This window comes from Phocoena sinus, chromosome 14 (genome assembly GCF_008692025.1).
Source record: "Phocoena sinus isolate mPhoSin1 chromosome 14, mPhoSin1.pri, whole genome shotgun sequence".
Taxonomy (NCBI): Eukaryota; Metazoa; Chordata; class Mammalia; order Artiodactyla; family Phocoenidae; genus Phocoena; species Phocoena sinus.
The window spans coordinates 14,598,427-14,619,073 of NC_045776.1; the positions used below are offsets into that span (position 1 = coordinate 14,598,427).

At 35.9% G+C, this 20,647-nt stretch overlaps 1 protein-coding gene across 1 annotated transcript in view; it reads right to left on the reverse strand.

The window, feature by feature from the left end:
* Positions 1 to 15,267: 15,267 nt before the first annotated feature.
* The window catches only part of LOC116739063 (glutamate decarboxylase 1-like), a 30,351-nt gene continuing 24,971 nt past the window's right edge, over positions 15,268 to 20,647 (reverse strand). Inside the window, 5 exon segments of the mRNA XM_032603138.1 lie at positions 15,268 to 15,379; positions 15,482 to 15,546; positions 16,549 to 16,719; positions 17,401 to 17,455; positions 19,469 to 19,549. Coding sequence (XP_032459029.1) covers positions 15,268 to 15,379; positions 15,482 to 15,546; positions 16,549 to 16,719; positions 17,401 to 17,455; positions 19,469 to 19,549 — 484 coding nt within the window.

Sequence of the window (20,647 nt, forward strand, 5' to 3'; positions counted from 1 at the left end):
GGGACCTAGACATAAGAAATCTCACAAAGGGCTTCCCTGGTGGCGCAGTGGTTGAGAGTCCGCCTGCCGATGCAGGGTACACGGGCTCGTGCCCCGGTCCGGGAAGATCCCACGTGCCGCGGAGCGGCTGGGCCCGTGAGCCATGGCCGCTGAGCCTGCGCGTCCGGGGCCTATGCTCCGCAACGGGAGAGGCCACAGCAGTGAGAGGCCCGCGTACCGCAAAAAAAAAAAAAAAAAAAAAAAAAAAGAAATCTCACAAGAGATGGGAAAAATTCCAATATTCTTGTAAAAATATTTATTGAATTTTTACCCACATTCCATGGGGGGTTTAGATTAGGAAAAAACAGGTATATTTAGATGGACAATTTAGATGGAAAGGGTTGGATACCGTTCGAAATATAGCAAACAAAGGTGACAGTGGGGCGTAGCCTCTGGGTGGAGCCAGTATTCCTCAACTCTTGGTGAAGGCTGGGCAAGCAGCCCAGGGGAAGAGCAAGGGGCTGATTGGGCAGAATAAACGTTAAATGCTGTGTCCTAGATGGAGGACTAATGTGAAAGCCAGACATTAGAGGGGAAAAAAAACAAAACAAACAAGCAAAAACAAAGCCTGACTCTTCATTCAAAAGTAATTAAGGGGGCTTCCCTGGTGGTGCAGTGGTTGAGAGTCCGCCTGCTGATGCAGGGGGCGTGGGTTCGTGCCCCGGTCCGGGAAGATCCCACGTGCCGCGGAGCGGCTGGGCCCGTGAGCCATGGCCGCTGAGCCTGAGCGTCCAGGGCCTGTGCTCCGCGGCGGGAGAGGCCACAGCAGTGAGAGGCCCGCGTAACACACACACACAAAAAGTAATTAAGGGACCAACTGAGCTCAAATGCCAAACAAAAAACTGAAGACCCCAAGAATATAAAGCAATTATGATTCAGCAAAAGAGAGATTGTTTAGAGTCAATCCTGTGCCACTGTGACTTTTCTCCGTTCCAGACCCACTTCTATAGGGCTGCACTGGAAACTGAATCTCTCCTGGGTCAGATAATCATTGAGCTAATACAGAGGATCTGAATTGTCAAATCAGACTCAGAGATCTTGTTCAGTATGAAGATTTACTAAGAATTTCTAGGATACAAGTAATTGCGAAGCACAAAGTAGAGCGAGGCATGGGATTGTCAAAGAGTTGCCCAGGTCCTTTCTTGCTGGTTCAGACTACATTAACATATGAAGTCTCTAGGTAATGTGTGATGCTACATTAATTACATGGAAGGGAGCTTTTTCAGTCATGAAACATCTCTACTTTATATTCAGGTAGCTATGTAACTCGTGTGATATTTTCCAGAGAGCTAAGCCCTGTAAATCCATACATTTCATCTTGTTTTCTATATGCAAGTTAAGTAAAACAATGACATTGTGCTAATATGGGTCTCCCTTTTGGATTCTTGAGCTACTGAGATCTAAGCTGTCTCTCGAGCTAGAAACTTCAGGCTCTGTGGACTTTTATCTTCTCAATGCACTTTGGCAAATTTACTGCCGAAACTTAATTCCCTATTACCTTGCACTGCTAAATTCTTATCTCTTCTTGGATTATTGCAATGGCCTCCAAGGCCTGCTCTTCCTCCAATCAGTCCTTGAAACTGCCATCAAAATCAATGTCTTTTCCCCCCTCATCAATACAAGTTTTATTTCATTACCCCCCTTGCATTCACTTTAGTTGTTTTCACAATGTCAAAATGCTAAATTTAAGGACCTATAATTCTCTAGCTACTTGAAGCAGACTCCGTAATTTTATACTCTACTCCAGCAATATCAAACTGTTTATTTAAAGTATTTTTGATTCTCCACGTAACTCTGATTATCATTGCTCCACGTTATCTGCCTGGTAAGAATCTAAATATTTCAGAACCCCTTTTGGATGTTGTTATATGTTTCAAGTGTCCTCTATATGTTATGCACAATTCTATACTAGCACTTTGAATTGAAAATAAAATTTAAAAACACACTATTTTCACTTTTTGGTCTACCCTGTTCTACCCTAAGTTCAGGAGACACAGTCTCTCTGGAAGTCATCTCTGTTGGTTAAACCAATGCTATTTATTATATGTCATATATTTGGAAAAAGTTCAAAAGAAAAAGATAAAGTTAGTAATATCCCTTTAAGAATTTTATGTTAAACTAAGTCTCTTAACAGCAAGAAAGGAGCCCATTTTATAGAATTCCTGTAAGTTATGGAAAGAAAACTCACACATTATTTCATGTAATACAAGGTTTGTGTTAGAACCTTGGTTGAGAGAACACAGCAAAGGGAACAGTGTTCTGTGGCTAAAATAATTTTGACTGGCCACGAAATAAAAAATAATCCAAGTTCAAGGGTGGGGGGATGACACAGGTTAATGAGTATTATCCTTTCTTTAATTTAAATGTCACAATTTTTCAACAATGTGTAAAATAGGTATCCAAATAATTGAAAATGCTGTACACCTCAAAATAGAACAATTCTTATTAGGTTCCTTGTTAGTAACAAGACACTACTGAATAAAGCAGACTGTAGATTTCTCAAAACTCTACAACATATACTTGCTTAATTCACAGAACTGATATTGGAAGAAAGCACTGTTTCAACTAATTTATATAACCTATGCAATATATATTAAAGTATTCTTATGATTTAGTATATTCTTATTTCAAAGTGTTCATTAAGAAATAAAACCAATACCTAAAACTGTGGCTATAGGGACAAAGAAACTTGAGGCATATTTTTGAAAAGGAAATGTTTAATCTGTGCGTGATAAACTTTATGTAACGATAAGCAGTTATGCATAATGCATAGGGAAGAAACAGATTTATGTTTCTAAGCCTGAGAAACCAGATCGCATTTGGAACAAACCCTCCCGTGTAGAGCAGTAATTGTTATTAAAGGATACGTTGCACTAAGATAATTAAACTGCTCTTCCCTGTATTCCACAAAGACACAAACTATCAAAGTCTGTAGCATAATCAAGTTTATGTTTCCTCTGAGAAAAACTTTGGACATGAAATGTCTTATTTATATGGTAGAAGAACAATTGAAAAGAATCTCTATCCCAATTCATGTGTCTTTATTTCTAAAATATAAAAGTTTTCGGACATTTAACTTGAATGGATGCAACAGAGCTTGAAAAACGGAAGGGTACCATCTCCTCTGTAATGAAGAACCATGACAATATTTGATGGCACCCTGAATGATTAACAAAGATAAAACCAATGTTATGGAACTTTATTTCTACCTAGTCTAGCTACTGGGTTGGCCAAGAAGTTCGTTGAGTTTTTTTCCATAAAATGGCTCTAGTAGTGCTTAGTTGTCTTTAACTTCATTCAAAACAATTTTGTTAGATTGTATTGTGACAGGTGTCGTATCAGTGTGCATTTTTAGAAAAACGTCAAAATTGGTGAATTTTTGTGTAGCCATTTTAATATTGAATATAGAAGAAAAAAAGCAACGTTTTCAGCATATTATGCTTTATTATTTCAAGAAAGGTAAAAACGCAACCGAAACACAAAAGATTTGTTTAGTGTATGGAGAAGGTGCTGTGACGGATCAAATGTGTCAAAAGTGGTTTGTGAATTTTCGTGCTGGAGATTTTAGTATTTTAAATCTCTGGCTTTATTTGACATAATAAAAAATTAATTATGCAAAACTAACGATTATGCACTGAGCCTATACACAGCCAAGACTACAGAGCTCTTATTGGGTCTGCCTTCCTGTTTGTCTGTTGGTGGGAAATAATTGTTAATGGGCTATACAGAGAAGGAATTATATATATACTATATTAAATCCTATTCCTCTCTGTATTTTTCTCTAAATTCAATTCTATATTTCCATTTATTTTTCTCATCATGTAATAATTTTTAAGGTCTCCGCTCTCTTCGAAGTTACAAAATTATTTGATTTTTTCCTATATTGAGAAAATACCTTTTAATTTTTTTCAGCTTTATTGTATTATAATTGACAATTAAAATTGTAAGATATTTAAAGCGTGCATAATGATGATTTGCTATATGTACACATTGTGAAAGAATAAAACTAACACAGAGTGATTCAAAGTTTTAAAAAATATTTAACACAATTACTTTATTTTATTCTAGCAACATCCCTGCAGTATAGGCACAATTATTATTCCTATTTCAGAGAAGAGGAAAGAGATCTGCATTACTCAAGTGACTTGACAAATGGCTCGACTGGTAGTAGCGTATGTGAATTGCATCAAGGCATTTAGCAGGCTCTTTGTCATACACACTTGAGAAAAGTCCTGGCTAGCGTCAAATTTGGGTTTTATTACTTAGCAGCAGCATGCTGTTAGACACATTATTTAAATTCTTTAAATCTTCATCTTCTCATTCATGAAATGGGGATAATAAATCACTTTAAATCATAATATTGAGAGAAATAAACGAAACCATGCAAGTTAAGATTCTTAGCATACCGTAAGTGCTCAACGTTAACTCTATTATCTCAAAAAAGGAGCTGAAAAATACTAATTTTATCATCACTGTGGAGCTACCTGATTCCATTTTGTGAGCTATGGCCAATATACTTTGGGGGATTATTAAAAAGGTTGCCACTGTTGTTGACCTTCAGAGACATTAAAAATGGCATTGCAGAAAAAAATGAATTAAATCATTGCATAGAAGGTTGGTAGAAGCCACAGTTCCTTCTAAATAAAAATGCAGGGACCAAAAGGCAAATATGTCAGCCCTTGTCATTCTCTTCCCTGACTCTCTGCTCCAAAATACAGAACGTTTTGTTCATCTGATTTATTGAAATAGAGAAACATCGCAAGTATTTTATTTTTTCCAGAAACAGAACACTACCATATGTTACTGAAAATGATTTCACCTCGGGAAGGCTTTATGCAACGAATTCAAGCATGTAAATACATGTCAACTTACCAAATGTTCACAATGGAACTTCTTTCTTTACAAGAGGTAGGATTTTTGTCTTTCTTATTTACTGACGTATTCTAACACACCAAGAAAAGTCCCTGGCAGTTAATGGATTTCCAATAATCTTTCACTGAATTAATGAAAACAACAAATACATAAACAAAATTGAATCTATTATCTATCTATCGATCAGTCTTCAATGACCCACTGTTCTTTATTCATCTTGTATAACATAGGATAAAAGAGAATCAAACGTTCTGAAGAAAGAATATCATTTATAATATTCCTTTCTTATTATCTTCAGCAGTAAATCTTTAAAGTCGGTGTTTAGTTTTGGTATTCAAAATCACATTGCAGTATCATAAATCTTTCCCAAGTCTTTCAATTTCATCAATAACATAGTCAACATCAGTTTGTCTTGTGGCAGGATTAGAAAAGACCATTCGAAAAACATTTACTTTGTCCCCACAAGGCTGGTAGTTTAGCATGGCTGTGCCTTCCTCTATCATTTGTGCTTTCATCTTTGGAGCTATCTGTGTATAAATGCAAATATCATTAAAAGGAAATTTTACAAGTAAATACTGTTCCACATCTTAGATGGCTACATAACTATCATTAGCTTGAAGTAAATTGCAGGCAATTTAAAACTGTCAGGGATAATTTTTAAGAAGCAGCTTAGTACAGAGAAAAGGCAGCACGTTCTGTATTCATACTGTAGCTCTTGTTACTCCATGATTCACGATTACCAAACTCACAAAATAATGCAAGTGTGCTAGAATACATTAAAGGAGGTTGTGTGACATTTTATTTATGTGGCAATTCAAGTAGAAGTATCTGGGAGAGGTAAAATGAAATAGAAAATGGAAAAGCAGTAGTATCTTTTGGTATTCTAACTTCCGCTCTTTGAATCATTGCGATACATCTTGAGTTTTTCTACAAGGTCACTGTTTTGCAGCAAAACATAGTTTCTTTGTAAATTTTACAGAGACAAATTCTATCTGTTTAATTGTCTTGCACAGCTCCTAAAACAATACCATGCACGTGACATTAGATCACATTACGCCCTTGGGTTATTATTATAAGACAAAGTGGTACTGAGACTGGGAAAGGAAGAGGAGGGCATTCTATAACTATTGAATGTGTTCCTCTTCCCGAAACTTCTACTCCTGCACAGTTTACCTTTAAAATGCTACAGATGCTCTCCATTACTTAACTTTCCCATAAGTTTTTATATATGGCAGGGCATATACATACATACATATATATATATATTTGCTTATATAGTCATTATATGGTCAGACATTTCATTTAATGTCCTTCTTTAATATTTTAATTAATCAACATGACCATAAAATAAAAGGTATTAGTTATTGCCTGCAATATTTTTTAAAACGGCTTTATATTTCCCCTTTGCCCTCCATCCAGGAGCACACACAGACCTCTGAGAGGGACTGCTCTCTGGTGAGTGAGTGTGTATATCTCCAGGAAATAGCTCGCTCTCTGTAAACGTATACCCCACTAACTCTCAGCTGGTAGTAATTACCCTAGTAAAAGGTAACACTTACATGTTAAGAAAAAAAATTAAGAGCTTCGCCCAGTACTTGCCTCAAACCACAAAATATTTAAACAAGGGGTATAAGCAAAACAAAACCAAAAAAATTCTCTATTTTCTCTTAAGACTTATAAGCCCAGTGAAATTTTCTGATGACATAAAAAGTTGATGCCCTTAAACACTGATATCAGATAGTTTGTGTTCAACTTCTCCTAGGGCGGATCACATTGCCTAAGATAAGTAGTTGTGATGTTGGTCAACTCAAAAGTGGTGGTGATGCTATTATAAAATGTATGTATATAATGCATGCTTAAGATAGGTTAAAAACTTACAGTAAATGTATAGCTAAATAACACGTAATAGTGGCAATTCCCTTTATTTTAATATACATTCTTAGGGTAAAGATTAAATCTTCTCATTGCTATGACATTTATTTGGATTTTTTTCAGTATTGATCACTGATCTGTAATAAAATCTCTCCTAGATTCTTGCTCAGATGACCTTATGATAAATATTTCAAATGTGATAATTCTTCTCCAAGTACATCTTCTATTGCTCATAAAAATTGTAATTATTTCTATTCTTATCTTCTCCCCACTAAGCCTTCTAGCTTAGAACTCAGATTCTGTCTTATTCATTTTATACCTCTAAATCCTCTGGAACATATGGCAAGCATTAACTGATGAATGAATTAACCAAAGGGTAAAAAACTCAGTAAATTGAATATTAGCATTCAAAAAATATTTTTCAATTATATAAAGGATGACTAGATTAATTTGCAAAATGACTGGTGGGTTGAGATTTCACTTGGTTCCATACAAATATTTTTTAAAAATGTCTTAAGACCACATTACCGCCTTCCACTAACCAATCAAACTAACCCAGACACATTATTTAAAAGGCAATATTAAAATGATAAATACCACACCATACGCACAAACTTACCTTTTGCAGTTCTTGATCTCTTCCAAACTTTTTGGGATATGTTTAAGTCCAGAAGCAGACATTGGTGAACTCAGGCTAAATCAAAAATTAAAAGTTTAGGGCTTCCCTGGTGGCGCAGTGGTTGAGAGTCCACCTGCCGATGCAGGGGACACGGGTTCATGCCCCAGTCCGGGAAGATCCCACGTGCCGCGGAGCGGCTAGGCCCGTGAGCCATGGCCGCTGAGCCTGCGCATCCGGAGCCTGTGCTCTGCAACGGGAGAGGCCACAGCAGTGAGAGGCCTGTGTACTGCAAAAAAAAAAATTAAAATTTTACAAGTATTCTTAAAGTTTTACCTAATTCTTTAGTAATTTTATAAGTATCCTTAAAGCCCTACCTAATTCCTTAATTATCCCAGAAGTATTTAATTTAACTTTTAATATATTTTAAAATAGTTTTTGAGGATCTAATACATGTATCAGGCACCAAATACACAGATAAAGGAAATGGTGTCCTCACAGAGTGCCCAGTCTTCAGCCATCCATCCCATGCCCATTCCTCAAAACATATTAAATATTTTAATGACAGTGCCAATTTTATATTTGAGTAAGGTCATTCAGGACAGTCAGTTAGGGGAGAGAACAATTGAGGGGAGGAGAATATTAGTTAATAGAATGTTATAGTAATTCAGGACAGAATGGAGAGGACTTCACTGAAGCAGTGGCCACGGGTACAGATAGAAGAGTTTAAATTTCCCAAATCTTCAAAAGATAGAATTGATCTTTGCTAGGTTTTCAAGATGAATTCAAGGTTCTGGCTTCAGTGACTAGATGTCTTTTATGTAGATAAAGGGGTATAAGAGAACTTTACTTAAATCAATTTATGAAAGCTCATTTCAGAGAGGCAGATAAATGATCAGAGAATGTACAGTATTAAAAACAAATTTCTTTACTTCTAGTTTCCACTTAAGACTGAGCGAGACTAACCAAAAATAGAAATAATACAATCAGAGGGAGACAATGTAGAAAAAAGACCAAGCACCTTTGTTTCCTAATAGTTACTCTTCCTAGCATGACTTAAAGCATGCCATTGGGTTGGCTGACTGGGCCTTGCAGAGGAAGATGGATAGAATACTAGCAAAACTCTCCATTTTTTCATTAATATCTACTTAGTACTTTAATAATGATTAACCAAGGATTATCATATAATTTAAAGCCCACTTTTTCTTATGTCATCTACTATCCAGAAACCCAACTGCATTCTCTAACATACAAGAAAAAAACTAGGAACAATTAAATTACTCTTAATTCAGTGCCATCAAAATCAGAAAAGCAATTATAACCAAGAGTTTCATCTTAAAAATTTAGTATAATCATCAAATTAATCTTTTGGACCCTCAGCCTGTAAGAAAGAACTCAAATGGAAAAGGTTTTAAAACCAAAATGTTTTGCAGTTAGATAAAATATTTAAAATAATTTTTACATACAACTTTTAAATTATCTCAAACTATTGGATAGGTAACATATTCAAGTAAAAAAAATACTCAGCAAAGGGCTTCCCTGGTGGCGCAGTGGTTGAGAGTCCGCCTGCCGATGCAGGGGACACGGATTCGTGCCCCGGTCCGGGAAGATCCCACATGCCGCGGAGCGGCTGGGCCCGTGAGCCATGGCCGCTGAGCCTGCGTGTCCGGAGCCTGTGCTCTGCAACGGGAGAGGCCACAACAGTGAGAGGCCCGTGTACCCCAAAAAAAAAAAAAAAAAAAAAAAAAAAACTCAGCAAAGAAAGTATAGATACTTTAAACTCTCTCTCACAAAAAAAGCCCACTAATAGAGTCCTTACCTTTGCATCAAATACTAGCTTAAAGTTATCTTTTCTCTTTAAAACTTTATAAAAGTATTTTGTAAGTTCCATATATCTGTTGATCTGTGCCTCAAAGCCATAGGTTCCCTGTAGTTAAAAAAAAAATCAAAAGCTTCATTCAAGTAAGTACCTTTAAATTACACTGAAGAAGTTCCTGAAATGTATTAAATTTATTTAAATGTACTTATTTAAATAAATGTGATTATTATCTTACTAACAGTAGGTATTATATATTCTCACTGCATTCTTATTTCTGTCCCCTCAACCTGCTTTTACTCCCTACTGTCTGTGGAACTTGAGGCAAGTTACTCAGCCTTTCTAAGTTTGGTTGCGTAGATCTACAAATGTTTGATAAATATTTTGACATGAATTTTTTATCTGTCTAGTATGCAGAGCAGATTTTTAAAAATTATATATAATGTAGTGAGGAATAAGAAATATGACAAATAAAGCCCTTGGCATACTGGCTGGCATAGTGCATCTTAAAACTGACAATTGTTAAGCTTCAGCCGTATATCAGGTATGTAGTTTAGTGCTTTGTACTCTTAGTTTAATTTACTCTTAGAAGAATCCTATAAAGTGGATAATGGAGGCACAGAAAAATCGACCAATCTGTCTCCACTCACCGTCTTTCCCTTGGTGATTTCCACTTGTCTCATGGCTCTAAGCAGTATATACAGGTTGATGACTCTCTCCCACTTTCATTTCCGTCTGAGACCTCATCTCTGAACCTCAGTCTCCTGCTTCACATAACTAATAAACATCTCAAAATCAATGTCCAAAAGTGAACTCCTGACCTGTCTGCACCAACTTGTTTCTCCCAGTCTTCCCAATCTCAGTAATATATCAATTTTATCCTTTAGTTGCTAAGGCCCAAAACATCGAAGTTTTCTTATCCTTGACCCTCTTCTTTTTCTCACTCCCCACATCTAATATTTTGGAAAATTTCACAGGATTTACCTTTAAAACGTAATTAGAATCTAATATATCTTAACCTATTCACTGCCACTATGCTGGCCCAATCACTGTCCACTGCATTACTGAAATTGCTTCCTAACTGGTCTCTTTGCTTCTGTCCATACGGTCCATGTATGTCCATGCTGAGGGTATGTGTTCATAGTTACTCTAGGCTTGTGTAGTGTAGAGCCTTGACAACCATATGAGGTGGTACTTCAGTGTCTTCTCAATACTTAAGCCTTTGTGATCAGAGTTGGCTTCATGAGCATACAACCTGTGCAGTCACACAGGGCCCATATTCAGAAGGGCTTCAGGCTTAACTTAATGCTCTGCTGTCGCTGTCCTGAAATTCTTTAAAATTTTATTTTGGACTTGTGTTTTGAAAGTGAAGTCCAGTGGGACAATGGATTACGCCTATGAGCTAAGGAGATACAGGCAACATATATGTCTGCCACTCCTTGCCTCCCCAGGCACACCTAGCCTTTGCATTGCACAATGAGCATGGAATTCCACTGGTCCTACCATTATCTGGCAACCCAGTGACAATGCAAATAGCACGAGGTAAGGATGCTACACCTACAACTAAGTAAGCGGGGATGCTCGGAGCCCCCAAGAGGCTACACTTTCTGTTTAAATCAGAACTTGTTTTCAACAGAGACCGAAGGCAATGGAGTTCTAAGAAAGAGTAATGACGGAGGAACCCTTTCATTTTCTTTCTTACGTTATTTCCTCGTATGACCAGCTCATTCCACGTTAGCCACGTTGATCTCCTTTTTGTGTTTTAGATGCAACAGGTGTGCTTCAGTCTCAAAGATTTTAAATTGAGATTCCCTCTTGCTACACAGCTAAATATTAGCATGATCTCCTCTTCACTTTCTCAGATTTTTGCACAAATGTAACCTTCTTATTGACAATTACCATACTATTTAAAATTATAAATACTTAACCCTAGCACGCAACTTTTTATCCTTTTTCAAAGCCTTATTTTTCTCCACAAGAAATATATATGAATCAAAATGTGTAAAAAGCTTTGATTGATGAACATTTGGTCAGATGCTCCCAACTTTCACAATTTTGAACAAATATTGGTTTGGAGAAGGCATTACTAGTCTTTGAAATGCTTAAGAATAGACATGATTAAATATCAGTGGACTGATATTTTGAGCTAACCACTTTATCATTTGATATTTTTCTTTGAGGGCAGTCTGGTTCAGGGAGAAGCTGTAAGTAATTAGAGGAAGAAAAATTTGCAGAAAAGTTAATAGAAATTATTGATGAAGAATATTCCTACTCTGAATTCTGAAGAAATGGAGCTAAATATCATTGAAATACTTGGCATAGAGTTTATTACTCTTCAGCAATTTTCCACATAGAGCTTTCGGCGGCATTCAATGCATACTAAATTGGCAATGAAAAATATCAGGATATGCATCCTTCTTGTGACTGTACCTTTAAGTTTCTTGAAAAACATCTACAAAGATTGAATAGTAAAGACAATGGCACTTCTATTCTGAACTTAATTGGACTCTGTTAGCCCAGGTCCTCCAAACAGCAGACACCAAGATGAGATTAAAGGTGCAAGGACTTCATTAGTGAAGTACCTGTGTGAAAGATAGTGGGAAGGAGCCAGTCAGACTGGGAGAGCTTTCAGACTGTGCATAAGTCTGACCCTAAGTGAAGGAAACAGGTGGGGAAAGGTGGGGAAGAAGCGTCCTGGAGTATGATGAAATCTAAGTAAAATTCAGAAAGGCCCTTGGGAACTCTTCACACCAACTCAGCTATCAAGAGAGTCTAGTGTCTCTCAGGAATGGGAATGCCTTAGAATCCCTGCCGTGCTCAATCAGTGATTGACTGGGAGAAAACTCTGGAAAGCACAGCCTCAGGGCAAATGCAATTATGAATTTAAGAGAAGCAGATGGGCTCTTGGACAATTAAGCTCCCTATAGCACTCTCCTGGCCAAACACAGTCATTTTATGAATACAAAACCAGTCCAACCCATGTAGAAAATCCAACGAAAAAGAAGCTTTTGCATTCGATTTGCTTCTGCATAATAATTGATGTTTGTAGAATCTTACATTACTATATGATTTTCTTCTTACTTACTTTTGTAACCTATCACAGTATTTTATGGAACTAACTTTATTTTTAAGAAATATGAATTTCATTAAAGATGGCTCCTCTTTCTACTATCAATCAATGAAGTATTCATTCTGTAATTATAGCAAATGAGAAAAACTATTAAATTTTTCATTTGTATCTCTGGACTTCATTCTTAATGCCCATTATTTTGTCAAGAGTACTGATGGAGATTCACATAGCAAATGTTTAAATATTTACTAGTTATAAATCATGCTACAAACTTGCAAGTCAACTCCTCCCATTCAAGCCCATCATGGATATTTACCTGAACCTGATTTCTTGTATATAAAAATGTTCTATAATATAAAAGAATTCCCATTTCACGGTATGCTGAAATTTTTTTCCTATTCCCAGGAATGGCCCTACTTATATAACATCTGTTTATACACCATTTTTATGAAGTAGTCTCCGTATGCAAAAGATGATGAGCCTGCTTTTCATCACTACCCAGTGTGAGTTTTGGCATTCCCATGGTGCTATGAATTGTATTAAGAAAGACGATATGAATTTGTGGAAAAAAATATATTTTGGATTTAGGTGAGTTGTCACCTTTGCTCCTTAGATGTAGTTCTCTTCATCCACTAGCAAGTTAATTTCTTTACCTATTTAACAGATATAACCAGCACAACTGTTGGGAAACATAAGCTAAATAACATACGTAAAGCTTTCTAGCCTAATACATGTTCAATGAATGGTAGATCCATTACTATTGAATGAATGTATTCATTATTTCAATGCCTCATTATCAAAAGAATTTAAGGTGAGTTACCAATGTCAATACGCTATTCAAAGTGGTTTTTTTAATGCTTGTTTTGAACTAGGTGATTATAAGGTTAGGAAAAAGCAGTTGATGAAAGAGATAAATTTAGAAGAGAAAATGCTGCCAGTATATTATATACTAACCAGTATATTATTGCCAATATATTATAGACTAACCGAAGTAGGCTCATGAATTTGCCTCTGTGATTCATGTTACAGAACATATTTTTCTATTAGTGTTTTGTACTAGGAATTCCATATCTACCAAATAAAAATCTAACCAGCTCTAACTGCCTCTGATACTGACATCTGAGAGAGTCCCTTAGGGTCCACAGGGTGGGTAATGTAATGTAGAGGACCAGGTCCCCAATATATTAAAGATGTTGTTAGTTCATGGCAAAGCTTTCATCTGAACAGAACCTAATGCCCATCTTCCTACAGAGTACTGGGAAGAAGGTGATAGGAATAGCTTCCTAAAAGCATGTCAATTATTTAAATTAAATTTTAAATAAGGGGCAGTTAAAAATTATAAATAAGGGGCAGAATGAGGGTGTAGACATGTCCTGCTGTTGTCATAGTGTTTGGAGAGACAATATATGCTGCTCTTGGGCTTACCTGGTGGCGCAGTGGTTGAGAGTCTGCCTGCCGATGCAGGGGACACGGGGTCGTGCCCCGGTCCAGGAGGATCCCACGTGCCGCAGAGCGGCTGGGCCCGTGAGCCATGGCCGCTGAGCCTGCGCGTCCGGAGCCTGTGCTCCGCAACAGGAGAGGCCACAACAGTGAGAGGCCCGCATACCGCAAAAAAAAAAAAGAAACGAAATTGAGTTATTTGTAGTGAGGTGGATGGACCTAGAATCTATCATACAGAGTGAAGTAAGTCAGAAAGAGAAAAACAAATACCGTATGCTAACACATCTATATGGAATCTAAGAAAAAAAAAAAAAAAAGGTCATGAAGTACCTAGGGGTAAGACGGGAATAAAGACACAGACCTACTAGACTAGAGCATGGACTTGAGGATGTGGGGAGGAGGAAGAGTAAGCTGGGACAAAGTGAGAGAGTGGCATGGACATATATACACTACCAAAGGTAAAATAGATAGCTAGTGGGAAGCAGCCGCATAGCACAGGGGGAGCAGCTCGGTGCTTTGTGACCACCTAGAGGGGTGGGATAGGGAGGGTGGGAGGGAGACCCAAGAGGGAGGAGATATGGGGATATATGTACACATATAGCTGATTCACTTTGCTATAAAGCAGAAACTAACACACCATTGTAAAGCAATTATAGTCCAATAAAGATGTTAAATAAATTCACATCCTTTCTCTGAAAACCTTGCCAACAGGTGGGTGTCAAAATACAGATTTTTTTATAATAAGTAGTTTAGTCCATATATAGAAGATTATGCAACATTTCATTGGGGTCTGGGGCTGTATGTCATAATCAAAAACATTAACATCTCTATAGTGAAGTATGAATATCTACATTAAGTGGGTACACAGAGTCAATCTGAGCCTCACAGCAGGTCAGGATTGGTTTCGTCACCTGATGAACTACAAAAAAATTAATTGTTCAGAACGTCTTTAAATTTTAAAATTGTAAATAAGGGACTGTAAACCTATAATTCTTCAATTCTTGCTTAATTGGTGATAATTTATAAGGGAATAAAGGGGATTGTAACAGGTAAGTTGGAGAGTATAGCAGAGGTTAGAGATCATAAAGCTCATACATGTTAGAGCAAAGATTTGAAAATGAATAAGATTAACACTCAGGTCCATCTTCCCTGCTAAATGACACTGGTCATATATGAAGTACTACCTGAAAGCTGAAAGATATTTAGGGGAAACAATTCCAATCAGAGAGGATGAAAACTTGCACTATGACAGAGAAGGCAGGTTCAAAGAAATAAGAAGAGTTGAATATCTTAATTAGATTTTTTAAAGAGCAATTCAAACTTGCCCTAAGAAAGCAGTTAGTATTTGAACGGGAAAAAATAATTGCCATATTTTAACTTAAATAAAAGGACTATATCATAAAATAAAAAATAAAAAGATCAACGGGGAAGGATCAGTTTTCTTCAACAGGGCAAATGGTGCTGCACCACGTTAATTCAATGAGGCCACAATTATTTTGGTTTTGAACATTCACAATGAAGCTAATCATTACCAAGACGTCATTATGTCCCTGCTTGAAAATAGAAATTATTTACTTTTTCCCCAGTCAGGATAGCAGAGCACTGAAGGGGGATACCCATGAGTTTATGTGGATTCCAGGTCACAGAGTTGGCCCTAGGTGACAAAACAGCCCCAGTTAGTGCTCACCGTCTAATGAAAGAAAACAGAAGCCTAAATAGGTTCTTTCTCTTGCACAAGCAATGGCCCGGGTCTCACCTTTCAATGCCACTGAGTTTATAGGAGTGGTTTCTGGACAGCGACAATCCACCTCCGCAAGCTGCCTGTAACAGATACAAAGGATTTGTGTTCCTATTTCTTTTTTTTTTTTTTTTTGCGGTACGCGGGCCTCTCACTGTTGTGGCCTCTCCCGTTGCGGAGCACAGGCTCCGGACGCGCAGGCTCAGCGGCCATGGCCCACTGGGTCCAGCCGCTCCGTGGCACGTGGGATCCTCCTGGACCGGGGCACGAACCCGTGTCCCCTGCATCGGCAGGCGGACTCTCAACCACTGCACCACCAGGGAAGCCCTCTTATTTCTTTTTACATAGCACTGAATGCTTTTTCCTATGTTCATTTTATTTCAAAAGTTGATGAAGATTTAATTGTTATTCAAGATAATTACAAACTTGGCTATAATTATCCTACTTAGAAGAACAATGCATTTAAAATTTTCCTCCTATGAGTTTTCATTGTCTATTCATGACATAGTAAAGTTTTTTTTCTAATTAATTCAAAGGGATACCTTCTGTGTAATTTCCAGAGACAGAAATTTTTAAAAGTTGGAATCAGATTTGGCAATACTACAGAAAAATTAAACATCTACCATATTATATAACTTTAAATTTGTCCAACTCTAGTCAAAGCCAAAGACATTTTTGCCCAAAGTCACTGTACCAAACTAATAGCATCAAAACTTTTGATTTCCATAATAGCTATTAATTAAGAAACATATATTAGAGTAATGGGCTAAGTCCTTTTGATTTAAAATTGTTTTAACTATTTCTTTAAACTGATTTCCTAAATTGTTGGTTGAATATTAATATAGGTTTAGACTTTTTTTAAACACTAGATACATTTGTAGCTCATTCCATGATAGTGTATTAAGTCTAATTTAAGATAATTTATGCAAATAAAACTATTCTTTCTTGACATTTATTCTTTATAAAAATTAGGAAAGAAATTTTTGTCTTGCCTGCCATGTCAATTAAGAAATTTTAAGGACTATTCATAGGATACATCTTTTTAAAAAGGTGAATCATGATCCAGACTCAAGGATGTGACTTACATCCACACGCATCCAGAGTTTGTGCATCTCACAAATATCTGCGATGTCGTGGAGTGGGTTGCAGGCCCCAAACACTGTGCTTGCTGCCAACTGTGGCAGTGACACAAAAAGGAGTTTGGCCCCGGTGATGACAAAAGCTGCATCATTCTTACAATCCCATGAAGTCCACTCCTATGCTAATATTGTTACTTAACCGTTACACTTCTGGACATCAGGAAGCTGGATAACTTTGACTAGGTACTTAAAAATTTCAAATACTCAAAGGTACCTACAGTAATGGAAAAAGTAGCTTAACCATAAGATGAACTAATACCACTACCTCTGAGTCTCATTTATTGTTATTTCTCTCTGAATTTATTTTCAGAAAATCATACCACAACAATAGAGCTGACCAAACCCCTTTCTTAGTAAATATCCTGATAACTTTTCTTTTGATAGTTAACAAACAAAATTATCAGGAAATACTACAATGTTAATTATTTCACTTCAGTTTTAGAAGAAATTTCCTACATTTAGGGATTATTTTATTTCCTTTAGCAATTATCTTATCAATTGTTTTCCACTAACAAAAACAGGTGAAGAGGGCTTCCCTGGTGGCGCAGTGGTTGAGAGTCCACCTGCCGATGCAGGGGACATGGGTTCATGCCCCGGTCTGGGAAGATCCCACATGCCGCGGAGCGGCTGGGCCCGTGAGCCGTGGCCGCTGAGCCTGCACGTCCAGAGCCTGTGCTCCGCAACGGGAGAGGCCACAACAGTGAGAGGCCCGCAAACCAGAAAAAAAAAAAAAAAAAATAGGGGAAGAAAATTAAGATGCATTTGTGTGTTAAATAAATATGGAACTTCAGAACATACCTTCCTTTTAGCTTGTAATATATTTTTCTCTAACTCAGCTGGAATCATCTTTCCCCTTAAAAATGCAAATACACATTGATTTCTTATCAGTGAATAAACAAACCAATTCTACCCATTAGAAGAATACGTAATATTCAAGATTAAAAAATTAGTTTTTATTGTCTCCCAAAGGTATTTATAGGTGTAAAAACAACTATTAAGTAAATGTTTAATTCTCTAAAACCATTGTTAAGTATCATGTTATTTGAGTTAAAGAATGCTTAGTTTACTATTCAATCATCTTAAAATCAGCATTACTTACAAATCAGAAGATTCTGATTTTTCTAAGAAAGATACAGATGATTTCTTTCTTTCTTTCTTCTTTCTTTCTTTCTTTCATCTACCTAATTATTAACCTTTAATTATAAAGACTTCTTAGTATCAAGGTAGAAAAATCAAGTATCCAAATTGGAGGAGTGGGGGAAGAACATGACACAAATTCAGGTGGCCTCACATTTCTTCACAGAGAATTTCTGGGGAAAAAAAACCCAAAAGCCAATATTTTCCTACTCCATCCAGTTTTCAGACTAAAATCCTGTCTATTGATGATTCAGAAGCAACATTTCTCTTAAAGTCAGGAACAAGATAAGGACGCTCACTACCATCAATATTATAGTATTTTTTTCTGAAGAAATACCTATTAGCTAGCTAGATGATTATAATGATGATGATAGACAGATAAAAAGAAGAGGAGAAAAAAACTCTAATTTGAGTACATATGGTTGTATACCTGGAATTCCCAATATTGTTTATTGAAAAACTCTTGAAAATGCTAAGAATGTTGAGCAAATGGGTGGTTACAACAATTAGGTTCCTATTTTTTAAAACTAATTGTTCTGAATAAACATAGAACATATCCTATTCATAGCAGTAAAAAAGATACAAAGTATCTGGGGGAGGGATTCTCAGGAAATGTTCAGGATTTATATAAAGAAAACCAAACGACTTGAGATAAGTATTGAATTATAAACATAAAACATATTTGCAAAATATTTTATATTCATATATTTTATATTTCAAAACTTTTCAATATAAAAATATTTTTTTACAAGTGAATAAATAATAAACCACCAATAAAATATGGGCAAAAAACATGAACAGACAGATCATGGTAAACACAATTGGCTGGTCCATATATTGGCTATACATTGTCCCAAATAACTAAATGTCATCTTTGTCTATCAGAATTTTCAAGTATAGAAGTATTGATAATGTTCAGGCTTCACAAGGTAGATAAGAGTATCAATTAACTGAAAAATGTTTGAAGGGCAAATAAAAATCTTTATGAAATTGTAAGTGCAGACATTCTTTGAACCAATAATTCAACTTCTAGAGATTCACATGAGAAATATTAAAACACAGACACTCAAATATATTTATATAATTATATTCATTTAAGCATTGTTCTTAAATACTAAAATCTAGGTGAAAACCCTTTTAAATAAGATATGTGAAATTATGTTACAGTTATAAAATGGAAAACTCCGAAGTAATTAAAAAAGAATAAGGAAGGTCTGTATAAATTCATGGGCTAAGATTCCTAAGATATATTCTAAAGCCAAAAAAAATAAAAGAATAAGTTGCAGATTATAACACAGAATTTGATATGCATAAATGTATAAATACATTTGATATGCATCAAAATGATCTCCCAGAATATATGTATTTGTAATGTAGTTTATTTATGAAAGGTAGGATTCAAGACAAATGGAAATATATTTTCACTCTGTAGATTTCTAATGCGGTCGAATTTTTCATCTCTAAACATCATTATATTGCTAACTGGATCTACTTAAAACAAGAAACGGCTATGTGACAGTCTCACTGATTTAGGACTATACTTAGTAAAGAAGTCTTAACAGTAGGATGGGATACCTTGGTGCTTGTTTCATAATTACTTCTAGTTAAAATTATTGAAACTAATATGGGAGAGTATTCTTGCTAAAAATTGGGATAATAGAAAAATGGTATTTTAATCTCCATACCAAGCATGATAATAAAAAATGTTGAGAATGTATTAAGGACATACCTTTCATCACATTTTGCTTCAATTACATTATCAGTTCCCATGCCAAGGATTGCTGCAGCTTTTTTTTACTGAATATTGACCCTTGGGCAAAAATGAAAACAAGAAAGGTATTAATTCTCCCGCCTTAAATCATCACTTACATTAGTGCATCACTCACACTAGGGCTTACACGCATAGCTTTGCATGGGTTTGTGCATGGATATATATATATATATATATATATATGTATATATATACACACACACACACACACGCAAGTAGAGTTCTCAAGGCATAGTTCCAGACCCTTATCATTACATTTGTTGAGATGAAGGAGGTTGTAGTACCTCTTTCTAGGAGGCACTATCACAGAACACGACTCTTTAAATGCAGGAGTTTGAATATTCTCTGTATACACATGAATCGTGTCATTTATAAATTTAGTGACAGTATCCTCCAGGTAAATCCTTACATGTTATGGACAGGATTAAATCTTGAATTTCCAATTTTTTTTAAAGAGTGAGGCCTGAAGAAATGAATCAATTCTTATTCTGCTTGCAGTTTTTAATTTTGACTTTGACATCAACTTTGATTTCTTGCCTTCTAGGTGACTACTATCTCCTTGTATCATTTGCATAATGTAAACAGTATCAGTAAGATGGAGGTGACAGCTCAAAGATAAACTTGGCCTGGGTTATTTTTAGCTGCCCGGAAAAGACCAGATATATGAGAGAAACAAGTAGAGAAATTTAAAACCCTAACCATATTTTCATTTCAATGGAGAATGCATAGATGAAATAGGAAATGTTCTTTTTTAATCTGTATTTGCTCATTATATTTAAAAAGTATATGTGAAATGATGAAAATGACATTTGTAAACAAGCATTTTCAATTGTATTAAGTTTTATAGTAAACTACATTAAATATGCAGCAGTGGTCTCTAATTTGATAATATACATTTATATAATGCCAGTTTGAGTTTGGCAAAGGAAAGACATTGCAAACATGGGGACATTTTAAAGAAAACCCTGTGTTTCCAAGTACTTTTAGATAGAATTCTCAAGCTGGGACTACAATTACACTTTAAGATTATAAATGTTACCATGGTAGAAAAGAAAAAAGTGATCGGATTTATTAGAGGGATGAATTGATTTTTTAGAAATATGTATTGTTACTAGGCACAGGGTTGGAACATTAAAA